Source organism: Toxotes jaculatrix, chromosome 5 (genome assembly GCF_017976425.1).
Source record: "Toxotes jaculatrix isolate fToxJac2 chromosome 5, fToxJac2.pri, whole genome shotgun sequence".
Classification (NCBI taxonomy): domain Eukaryota; kingdom Metazoa; phylum Chordata; class Actinopteri; family Toxotidae; genus Toxotes; species Toxotes jaculatrix.
This window is the reverse complement of record NC_054398.1, coordinates 1727238-1738996: the sequence shown is the minus strand read 5'-3', so window position 1 is coordinate 1738996 and position 11759 is coordinate 1727238. Positions and strand designations below refer to the sequence as shown.

The window sequence follows — 11759 nt, the reverse complement described above, 5'->3', positions numbered from 1 at the left end:
TATCCCACCTGTTAACAGGTGCCATGATGAAGAGATAATCAGTGTTATTCACTTCACCTGTCAGTGGTCACGATGTTATGTCTGATCGGCGTATATTCACAGAGGGTAATGGGGCCACAGGTGATTCACATTAGGGTGGGGCAGACAATCAATAAGGCAGGAAACCAGACAAACACAGGAAGTAAATAAGAACAGATAAACAAGGAATGGAGTTTCAAAATAAAGCAGGAAATACTGGAATCCAAAACTCAAGAAAACAAGAGTAACATGATTTCAACATAAAACAGGAATTACTGAACAAAACCAATGAAGAAACTAAAACAAGAGTCCTCAGATTGTCCCTAAAGATTTCAACAAAAAGCCAAAAGACTTTGAAGACATTCAAAAGAGTCCAACAAAAGAATCCAGAAAGTTAAAAAAAATTCCATAACACTGAAAAAAAAAATAAAAATCCAGTGTTCCTCCACAGTTCTGGCTCTGTAAATGGGAAGCAAACAAAGTGACTCGGACCGAGTGTCACCACACTTCACCAAACCAATCAGCAACAGGGAGCGTCTGTGCTCGTGCCCAGGATGATGGAGAGAAGAAGAGGGGAGATGGAGGAGATGGGGGAGGTCGGGGCAGTGGGAGCGAGAGACGGTGAATCTGGCTCGTGCTAAGGTGCAAAACTCCACAACACGATCACACTGTCAAGAAGGAGAGATGGATGAGAAACAGCCAACGAGGAGAAGGTCATCAAATGATCTTCAAAAAATTACATTCTGGCTGAACAGCTCACTGCTCATGAGCCCACACTGGTGTGGTTTCACAGGAAGACGTGATTTTATCTGAGGGCTCACAAACTAAAATGTAGGAACAGTCGGACCAAATTGTTAATACGTAGATAAACGATCAGTTGACCCCGTGTTCCCTTTAAAGATCAGTACAATACGTCCAGGCCGTGATTTACAGCGTAGACTCATTCAGCAGCAGGATTCATCTTCATTGAACATAACATAGTGTAAGAGAAAGTTTTGGGAGGCCACTCTGGTGCACCTGTGTGGGGGCTTACAGTGTATCTGACTCATATCGCTGCTTCTTATTTTTAGCATGGTCTAGTCATAATAATGTTCTTGACATGTTTTACATTATCTTTAAAAAAAATAAATAGATAAAGGTGTTCATTCTACTGGTCAGGAAAACAAGTGTTTTTCAAGTAATTTTACAATAAAGTTGTGTGACAAAACTAATCTGAGGTTAGTCTGTGTCAGAGTGTTCAGTGTAGCCTTCAGTGTAAATTGACCCAAAGATTATTGTATATTACTTTGTCAAAAATATTCATTAGAAGGTCAAGAGATGGATGGATAAGCGTCGGTTTCCTTAAACATGGTAGTGAAATAATTATTTAGACTAAGTGACATTAACGGACTTGTCACTTCTGGGCAGAGCGTCAAACTGTAAACACATCACTGACGTATGTGACCTTTTGTGTCAAACACGTTTGCCAGTCACGCAGCAGCAGAATTCACACGAGGTTGTGTCTGTGTTCACTCCCTGACAGAAATATTAGCTTCCTCAGCAGCTAAATGCTCCACAGCGGTCACCGGTCATTAACTCTGCCTCTCCTGCTGTTCGGTGCCCGGCAGGCCGTGGACAGCAAAGTGGGTTTTAAGAGCTTTTTTACAACACTGCTGTCGAAAATGAGGCTGATGAGACTGAGTGATGACGACTGAACATTAAAAGAAAACCAATGAGATGAAAGAGTCTGTAAGGCTCTGCAGAGCTGAGCTGAGCTCCACAGCTGGATTTTGACCACTGCAGCTATGAAACGTGCAGAATCCTAAAATAACCTCACAACTGCTTCGACTTTGTTCAGCTACACTGGGAATTTTCTGGAAACTAATCAAAACACTTCTACATGTTCTCGGTATCATGACTTTGTGTTAGTCATAGATAGCTGAGATGACTTTAGCTGTGTGTGTAGGGTCAGGGGGGTTTACACTCTTGGCACAGCACCATATGCATATTTTTAGTTTAGCTGAGACCCCCCCCCCCCCGGTTCATCAAAAGCAGAAGGACTCCAAAAAAAAAAAAAAAAAAACTTCTTTCACTTCTTCATACTTTGGCCTTTCAGCAGAGAGACACACACAAAGACCTTTATGAGTCAGACTTAGTGCTGCATTTAAATGTGACTCTCGGTGGGGAGTCCTGGACCCAGTGCTCTTTTTCACATACTCTGAATGTGGTTGTGGTTGATATCGAGAAAAAAGAAAGGGGGAAATAAACACACAACACATGAGACTCTTGAGGTCAGCCTTTGTTTCCACGCTGACCCACTGAATGACGCGTGGAATCCCACAGCTCAAATAACCACACAGAGACACAGACAGAGAGAGAAAGCTCCTTTGTTTCTTGTTTTTTTTTAAAAAGCAGAAGAAAATAAGCAGTTTGTCGAAGAAGCTTAGAAAGAGAAAAGCTATTGATCCCCTAACCACATTACAGAGACCACGCTGGGCGAACCCATCAAGAAACCCCCCCCACACCCACACCCACACCCACCCCTCCAAAGTCAAAAACCCACTGAAAAAAAAAAACAGAGACAAATCATAAAAAAATCAAAAGAGAAGAGGATAGCAAAGTGAGGCATCACTTCTACTGAGACTACAAATATGAAGCATCATTACAGTACATGCAGCTACGAAAGCTCGGCGCTCAGCTCTAACTCGAACCTGCTGTGAAATAATTCTGTCCTGAACTTGATGGACACAAAGTGGGGGTGGGGGGGAGGGGGGGGGGGGTTGTCAGTGTTCGATGAGCAGACATGTTACAGAATACTAAAAAAACATTTCAGGAAATACAGCAGTTTGTCAGCAACAACAGGTCCCACTTGTCAGCTCACCTCGGAGTTTAGACACCAAAACAATGCACGAGCCCTGTCTGAGGAAATGCACTGTAAATATTAGTCTCTATAATCTTTAATCCTGATGATCAGTCAACATAATGTTTCCTGAATAGTTTGAGCACTGGGCACGTGTAGATTATTTTGGTGTCTATGTTCTCATAAACATCATCATAAATCAGATGACCATCAGGACAGCATCTTTTCTGTGTGTACTCTGTTTTTTTTTTTTGGACAATGATTTGAGAAAAAGCTGAAGGGATTTTCTCCCTAGTTGGGATGTGACGTCCAACTCTCGTGACTTGTGTCTTGCTCATGGTGTTTACAGTGCGCGTGGTCAGTGTGGTGAGTGTGTAGCTCTGTCCTCCTGTAAAAAGTGACCCCCACAGGTCATCTGTGCAAGCAGCTTACTACGACCCATGGTTATGCTTTGTTAAGCAACCTCTGGTTTCTTTTATCTGTGACCGTTCCACCAATTTAACTGTATGTTTTTTATTGTAACCATGACGATGAAGGTCCTCTAGCTTTAAGGCAGTTACTCATTTGAACCCAAATCTTATGTTAAACCTAACCAAGTAGTTTTTGAATCTAAACCTATGAAACAATGACTGTTCCATAACTTTAACTATGTGTTCATCATTGTAACCATGATAGTGAAGGTCCAGCATGCCAGCCAGTATAGGGGGCACTATTTCATGAGACGCTCCTGTGGGCCGTAGCAGAGGGTAGGGACAAAAGATGGTCACTCAGGTTGTTGTTTGGAGGACTGTGTTGCTGTGAAGGCTTAGAAATGATCCAGAGGCTGTGAACGCTAATTCTAGTTGCTTGATTGTCATTAGCAACAGTCTCGAGACAGAGGAGACTTTGTGAGTTCTGTGATTCTCCCGTTTGCCACAAACCACTGTCTTTCTGTGGAGATACTTGGTCTGCCTAGCCCTTGTCCAGGCCTGTTATAATATGTACCACCGCCCTTAATGGCTACATGATAGGACCCAGACATTTCAGTCACTCTGCTGTTCATGAAATTTGTTATGAGGGCAGGCAGTCTACTCAGAAACTGCTAAGGTGGAAAAAAATGACATCAGGTGAGTGTAAAGTCCAAAAAACATGATTTACTTCGACGGAGAGAGATGTTGGGACTGAAGATAATTTGGGCTGCTGTTTTACTCAGTGGTGTTATTGTAATACAGCTTCTAACCACCAGGGGCAACACTGAGCACACTTCAGCTGCACCCCGGGTCAGGAGGTGAGGAAGAAATCCCGAGCTTTCTTTGGCTGTGTTCAGAACCACGTACTAATGAATGATTAAGAACGTTTTCACTCATGTTCCTTTAAGTTGTCAGGTTCTCAGGTGAGAAGTTAACCATGCAGATTTCCAATGTGTGGTCAGTTCTCATCTTGACGTCATGCTTAGCACGGATCATATGTCAGTAGGCGTTTCTGAACACAACCTTTGACTTTAAATAATCAATATATTTATATGAATGTTGAGTAAAATTACTGTGTGGAAGGAGCTGTTTGTATTAATGAACCCAAAAAGAATGATCTGACTCTGCGGCTCGCTTCAGCTCTACAGAGCATTTTAACGTATTTCAGGGAACCGTTTTGGTTTTAGGACCAAAGACAGAGATATCAAAAAGTTATTAATTCAGATTTAATGGAAGAATCTCTCCTGTGTTTAGTTACTCCACATCCACTCTCCATTTTTTCCACCTTAGAAATTGCAGACCATCTGGTGAATTCCAGTTTCCTCCTGTATTTAATTTAATGTGTGTCTCACTGACTGAGATGTCAGTGTCCTTCCTGTATGCCCTCACCATGAACACCCAAAGCTTTGCCTGTGCACTGTCACCTTTGATCATTAAATCAACCGATCACTTTCTTCAATCTTTCTGTTGTTAAAAATATGCAAAACTACAGACAGAAAAACAGACTGAATTCTAAAATGAACTACCTTCACATTCCAACTTTTAAAAGTAACACAAAGTGTAGTGTTATCATGAAGATGCTGTTTGGATGCTTGCTCTCCAGACTTGTTTATGAGTTGTTCAGCAGTATCCAGGTGTAGTGTGATAAAGAAGGACAGTCGAAAACGTTATTAAATCAGTTTTTACATTTCCTACCACTACACTTCGCCCCAAACTATTCAGCCTTAGAGAACATTCTCAGGGAAACTGTGGCACCTTTCTGTAACTGACTCCTGACCTATGGCCTATTTACATGACTATTTACCAAGTAAACAACACATTATAGGATTTGATCACATTTGAAGTTCACCCTAAGCTGAGGGGTGGCGATTCACAGCAGAGTCTGAAGGACTCAACCTAAAAAAAAACAAAAAAACCCCCCAAAAAACATGGTGGAGCTTGAATTGAAAAAAGAACATGTACAAACCCCAGTAATTAGAATAATAAATGAGTCATAATAACGTGAGTCATAAGGAGACAGAGTGTCAGAGCAGACAGGTGAACCTGTATGAACATACAAAACTAAACAACAGTATGTTTCCTGCATTCACTGACACATTTGTGCGAACTGATGGACTCAAAGGGCAGTTTGTGTCCTCTGCCTGGTTAGTTGTAGCTAGGCAGCAGCGTACATACGAGATATAACTTATCTCAAAACTTAGACCCCGGCTGTTTCTGTTATTTTCGTACAGAGGATTCCTCTTATCTCCGTATCTGTTTGTTCGTGAATAAGAGTCATAAAGTTTTGGGATAAAGGCCAACTTTACACTGAGGCTGACACATTAATAACTCGGGCAAACGCGTCTTACCTCATTTTGCCACAGCCCACAGTGAAATGACATCACGTCCCTACGCTGCTTCATGTATCTGTGTACCTGGCGTTCTGGGTGTCGGTATTCGTTAGCCCTCTGTGGGCATGTGGGTGGGCTGGCTTGATCTTTGGGACAGTTTTAACTTCAGAAAATGTCTCTACACATACTTGGCATATTGTACAGGGTGTGTTCAGCCAGACTCTTCAGGAGGTTTCTGTATTATGAGGTTTTGCAGTTGCTGTCACAATATGGCTGTCATCATGGTGATCCACTGGACAACTGACTGCGCTCACACTAAAAACTGGGTTGTATGCTATGGGTCAGCTCGTGTAACACAGCGATGCTCGCTAACCAGATAGCTACAGTGGCCTGTTAGCTAACAAGCTGATAATAACTCCTAGAGACAGCTAAGTTGCCATTGGAGGAACCCAAATACAGCCAGCCGAGGGCAGGTCACGTCACCTGAACGCCCTCTGTACATGATGTGTGTAGTTGTGTCTCTGCTTTAAATGAATCCTCCGTACGTTTCTGTGCACGTCTTTGTTTCATCAGCAGGATGGAGTCTCACATGCACAAGTGCCACACTGGCGTATACTTAGTGTGTGTTTCAGGGCAAAATGCTTCTCGACTCATCAGGCATCCAGACTCAAGCAAGCAAGTGTATCGAGCCGCTATATTAATGCTGTAAACTGATACCGTTTCCATCATGCATCAGCAAAGTCTCGGTTCTCACTATTACACCAAAAAAAAAAAAGTCCTTTACTTACTTACTCATATCTTTACCAGTCATGGCTGAAAAACATGCTATGAGCGCTGCATTGCATCAGACAACTTTCTTCTTCAGTTTCATCCCTTTATACAATACCTCTTTTTAGAAACATACAATATAGTATTAAACAAGCATTAAACTTCCTATAAAAAGTAATGTGGCGACAATAGAAATTGTATCATATCGTTTTTCTCCTTTTAGAAAGACTAGTTTTGATTTAGTTTTTTGTTTTTGTTTTTTTAGAAAAAAAGACACTTGTTGAGGTTCCTGGGACTGACGGAGGAGTAGTAAGGTGAATGAGTGACAGCAGAACTGACCGACAGCCTTTAAGAGAGACGCAAGACACAAGGACACAGACGGTCAGTGTAAAGGCCAGTCGGCAGCTGTACACTTCACTCTTCAATCACGTGTTTTCTCGTTTACACAGTCACTAAAGAATGAGGATCCAACTGTCCCTGAAGGTAGAATCATTAAAAAAAAAAAAAAAAGAAATCATACTTAACACTACAGCTAAAACAGATCCGGTAAAAGGAGTGTGTGTCGTTGGCTACATGAAATAATTCACTGTAAATAAAACTCTCTGAATTCGGTTCAGTGGGGAGGAGAAGGATGAAGGACAGGCCAGGCGATATTCAACAGTCAAAGTGTTGATCGTTTGTGTTTTTGTGTTTGGTACGGTTTTTAGTGTGTGTGTGTGTGTGTGTGTGTGTGTGTGTGTGTGTGTGTGTGTGTGTGTGTGTGTGTGTGTGTGTGTGGGGGGGGGGGGGGGGGGGGGGGGGGGGGGTGTGTGTGTGAAAGATGATTATCTTTCTGGGGTTTTAAAATGAATTCCCTGGTTATCTTTCCCCTCCAGAGTCTTTCTCTTTCATATCACACCTCTGCCGTCGCTCTCGTCTACCTGCTCTGCATCAGTTCATCCACTGAGCGCGCCTCCATCGATTCATTCATCCATTTCACTGAGCCTTCAATCCTCTCGCAGACCTGCTTTGTGTCTCTCTGATGCAGCTGCATGTCTGTAAACTCTTAATCTTTTCTCCTCCTCCTGCTCATCTGTCTTTCCTCCATGGCAGTATTTTAAAAAAAAAAACAGGTGGTCAATCTAAGGCTCCTCTTCCCCGGTGGAAACAGCCAATCGCATGGCCACAGACAGGTGATCGGTGAGGCCGGCCAACTGGGTGATAAAGCTGAACTCCTCGATTTCCTGTAAAGGGCAGAGATAAAAAACATTATCATCAAATCATCAGTGGAAGGGGGGTTTACACTAAACTGTTCGGGTTCATCTCAAAGGTACTGGATGGGACTGAGGTCAGAACCGGGTCCAGTTCTTCCACAGCAAAGTGCTGAAACCATTTCTTTATAGCACTGGCTTTGTGCATGAGGACACTGTCATGCTCCAACAAGAAAGGGCCTTCCCCAAAGCTGGCAGAACAAAAAAGTCACTGTGTGCTGTCGTGTTAACGTTCCTCTTCGCTGGAACCGAGGGGACTTGTCCAAACAGTCACAAACATCTCCACATCAAACAAGGGAGGACAGCTGTGTCTACACACTTTTGGCCATTTAGTCTACTTCACTAGTACTTACTGTTAATACTACTACTACTGTTACTATTGTTAAATCCACAAATTCAACTGTATGTTTTCCGAGTGTTGGCACTCCAATTAAAATACTACTAGAAAGTCATGTTCTTTACAAAGGAGTGTGAGGCAACTGGATAAGGAGAGAACATAATGACATAATGTGTGTGAGGAAATGTGGAAACTGTATAAAGACATTTCAGTTTTTTTTTTTTATGAGAAAGCAACAACAACATATTGGACCAATACATTTCACAGTCAGTATCAAACAAATGTGAAATGATGTTACAGTAACTACATTCTGGCACCAGGTGGCATCAGGTGTCTGTGGTGTGAGAGCCACAGAGAGAGAGAGAGAGAGAGAGAGAGAGAGAGAGAAAGAGAGAGAGAGAGAGAGAGAGCCACAGAGAGCCACAGAGAGAGAGGGAGAGAGAGAGAGAGAGAGAGAGAGAGAGAGAGAGAGAGAGAGAGAGAGAGAGAGAGAGCCACAGAGAGCCACAGAGAGCGAGGGAGAGAGAGAGAGAGAGAGAGAGAGAGAGAGAAAGAGAGAGAGAGAGAGAGAGAGAGAGATGCTCTATGGAAATGATGTGATTTGGTTTTGCAATCCTCTGCGATCCCTCTCACAGGCAGACGGCCACGGCAGCACTGCCCTCGTTCCTTTCCTTCCCAGTTTGTGTTGTTGTTATTTTTCCCCTCTCAAGCTTTTATGTTTTTTTTTTAAGCTATATCCTTTGAAATACAATCCTTTATGAAACCCTACCAGTTTCCAGTCCTGGTGCAGGCCCTCGTCACTGTAGAGGATGTAGTCGATCCGGCGTCCGTTACCCTTCAGAGGGATCTTCCTCCCCTTCTGACTGCTGGCGGGACACTGGCTCTTACTGGGAGGAAACACCAAGTACTCCTTCCTCCCCTCCTCGTTCTCCATCACTCTGACAGACACACAGTGAAGGGAGAGGATCAGCAGACTGAAGTTTGGACAGAGGGACAGACATGGGAGGACGGGGGATGTAGCTCTGAATGTAGTTTGCCACAGTCCAAATACAATAGAAAAGCAGACAAACAAACAGGTAACAACAGCAATCAAAATCACAAGAGTGAGTACAGTAAGGTCAAAGGTCAGCGAGGACTTACAGTATAGATGAATGCTCCTCCTGGTGCCATTGATACCTGTCAAATCTAAACCTGCTGCCGTACTTCTGATCAGAAAGCTGTTACTGTCTGTGAACGATGCCTGAGTCATAAACCGTTCGGCAAACTCGCCGTGGAACAGACTGAAGCGTCTTCTGACTTTTAGAAACTGAACGCAGACAGAGCTGCACAGTGAGCGTTAGGTCAAAGTTTGGGTGGAGCAGGGCCTGTGTCATGAGCCGGTCCTCACAGGTACAGTATGACGGGTGTATGTGTATGTTCATGGGATTGTGGGGACAGATAGCTAACCAGTTACATTACAGGGACTCAACATCCATTTGGGGAGTTAGCTCCTGCACTTTTCATTTAGTTAAACTTTTCATTTTAGGATTAAGGCTTTAGTTAGTGTGCGGGTACATGTCTGTGTGAGTGTGTGTGTCTGTGTGTGTGTGTGTGTCTGTGTGTGTGTGTGTGTGTGTGTGTGTGTGAGACTTACTTTTGTAAACTTTCAGGTGAGCTGACCTCGTCATCATAAAGGCCACTGGGATCCAGTAGAGTACCTGATGATTGACACGTTATCAGACAGCAGACACACACACACACACACATTTCCAATCATTTCATCTAAACAGTCCAGTCTTCCAGAGCTATACCTGTGTGAATGGTGGGACATTGTCTTTGTCTTTTTATGTAAAGGACCAGTGTGTAGGATTTAGTGGCATATAGCAGTGAGGTTTCTGGGCTACTGTAAAAACATGGTGGTGCAACATGGCGGGCTGTGTGGAGGATCGGCTCCCTATGTGGATGTGAAGGGCTCAGCCTTCTTAGTTTCAGGTGATTCTACACTAATGAAAACATATTATTTTCCATTTATTCTCCAACATCCTACGCACTGGTCCTTTAACTCCCGGAAAATTCTCTTTTATGGAATTTACCTCCTCCCTGTGTGATACTCTCTTACATGTGATCTGGGCGTGTCCCGTCACATGGGTTTGGTAACCCTGTCTCTCAGAAATTATGCTTATAACTAATTTGCGACAGCTAATTAGCTTTGAAGGAAACATAGCCGTGATTGGATTATGTTTCCATTAACAAAATGAGAACATGAAAATCAGTGAGATGTTCACTGTCAACATATTTTTCAGCCAAAACACCCGATCGTGCAGCAGAGCACCTAGTGACAGTGACTGATTGACGTTGTTTGGGAACATTTTATTGATCCTTTCAGTATGGATTCAGTATTTGTTACTTCCCTAACATAGTCCAGTCACAGTTACGTTTCCTACAAAAGATTAGTTTTAGTTCTGTAATCGTAATTTTGCGGTTTAGTTTTAGTTCTGTAACCATAATGTAATTTCTAGGAGACAGGGTTCATGTACTATGAACTCTGTCTCCTAGAAATTACATACATCACATACTATATTATCTTGAAGCACATTTCCACTGTGTATGTTTATAGGATGGTGGGTGGGGGTCTGTGTGGCCGGCAGTGATTGGTCAGGAAAGAGAACATGTGCATTTCTGAGATTTTGGTTTGTGGTAACACATCTTCAAATATGGCCACGGTTATTTTCTGTGCCCTGTTTATCGATCTCGTGTACGCTTTACAGTCCTCCCCCTCACCGTGACGAACAGCTCCTCGCTTCACATGGAGCCGCGCTTAAAGTACAACTTTTTTTTTCAGTGTGGCAAAGGAGGCGTCAGCAGACTTTATTCTCAGAGCTTATATCTCTGCCTTTATGGTCCTCAGACCACAATCCACTGTCATCAGCCGCTGAAATACAGCAGCCAGGGAGAGACGAGCACTCACAGACCCTTCTGTCAACGAGGCCGATGATAAAGTGTTTAAAACGCTCCATATGGAGAGAGCAGCACTCCAAAGTTACTCCAGCTAATTCACGAGTGGTGGGAGCGCTTATGAAAAGCAGGCGTCTGATGTGTGCAGCTGGCCCTTTTCACGTCTGAAAGCAGGTTTAAGATGACTGAAACAAAGACGGTGCGGTGTCAGGCAGGCACTCTCCACAGAGTGTCTGCTGTGCTCCCCCCAGCTCGTTTGGAAAAGTAAAGACAGATGTGAGATTTCATGTGGTTATAACACGAGTCCACTTTCTCTGTTCCTCCGTCCTCATAAATTCTGACATCACCCAGGAGCTGTCGTGTGAGTGTGGGGAAGAAAATAAATGTTCATTCACACCAATTCTGACCGCGTCTCCTAAAATACATGTGAAAGCCACAGTTTGTACATTCTGGGTTTTCGGTTTGTGGCTGAGACGTTTAATCTGCCGTCAAACATGAGCTCAAATGCATCATCAAAGAGACATGTTCAGAGTGGAGATGATCAATGGCATGAGAGTTTCACTGGATTCTTTCATGTTAAGAGCTTCAATCGTGTGACTTGACTTCCACATAATTCTGTCACTGACTGAGTGATTGAGTGACTGAGTGAGTGACTGAGTGATGAAGTTACACTATTGGGTTTTCCTTCCACAGTCACACCTCTGTATGTGTGTCATTCAGCTGACACAGACATGAACGCTCCTTTAACTTTCTCTCTGTCTGATCATTTTACAGGTAAATATATCTGAGATCACAGCACAGCCGTCGTCTTTAACTTGTGTGTTTTTTACAGTC

The 11759-nt window shown here is 43.2% G+C and overlaps 1 protein-coding gene across 1 annotated transcript in view; it reads right to left on the bottom strand.

Annotated features, from left to right (window-relative positions):
- Positions 1-3035: 3035 nt before the first annotated feature.
- The window catches only part of smpd3 (sphingomyelin phosphodiesterase 3), a 28137-nt gene continuing 19413 nt past the window's right edge, over positions 3036-11759 (bottom strand). The window contains exons 7-9 of the mRNA XM_041039170.1: positions 9625-9688; positions 8761-8929; positions 3036-7627 (exon numbers count right to left, since the gene is read on the bottom strand). Of these exons, the coding sequence (XP_040895104.1) occupies positions 7526-7627; positions 8761-8929; positions 9625-9688 (335 nt within the window). The 3' untranslated portion in view covers positions 3036-7525. The remainder of the gene's footprint in view (positions 7628-8760; positions 8930-9624; positions 9689-11759) is intronic.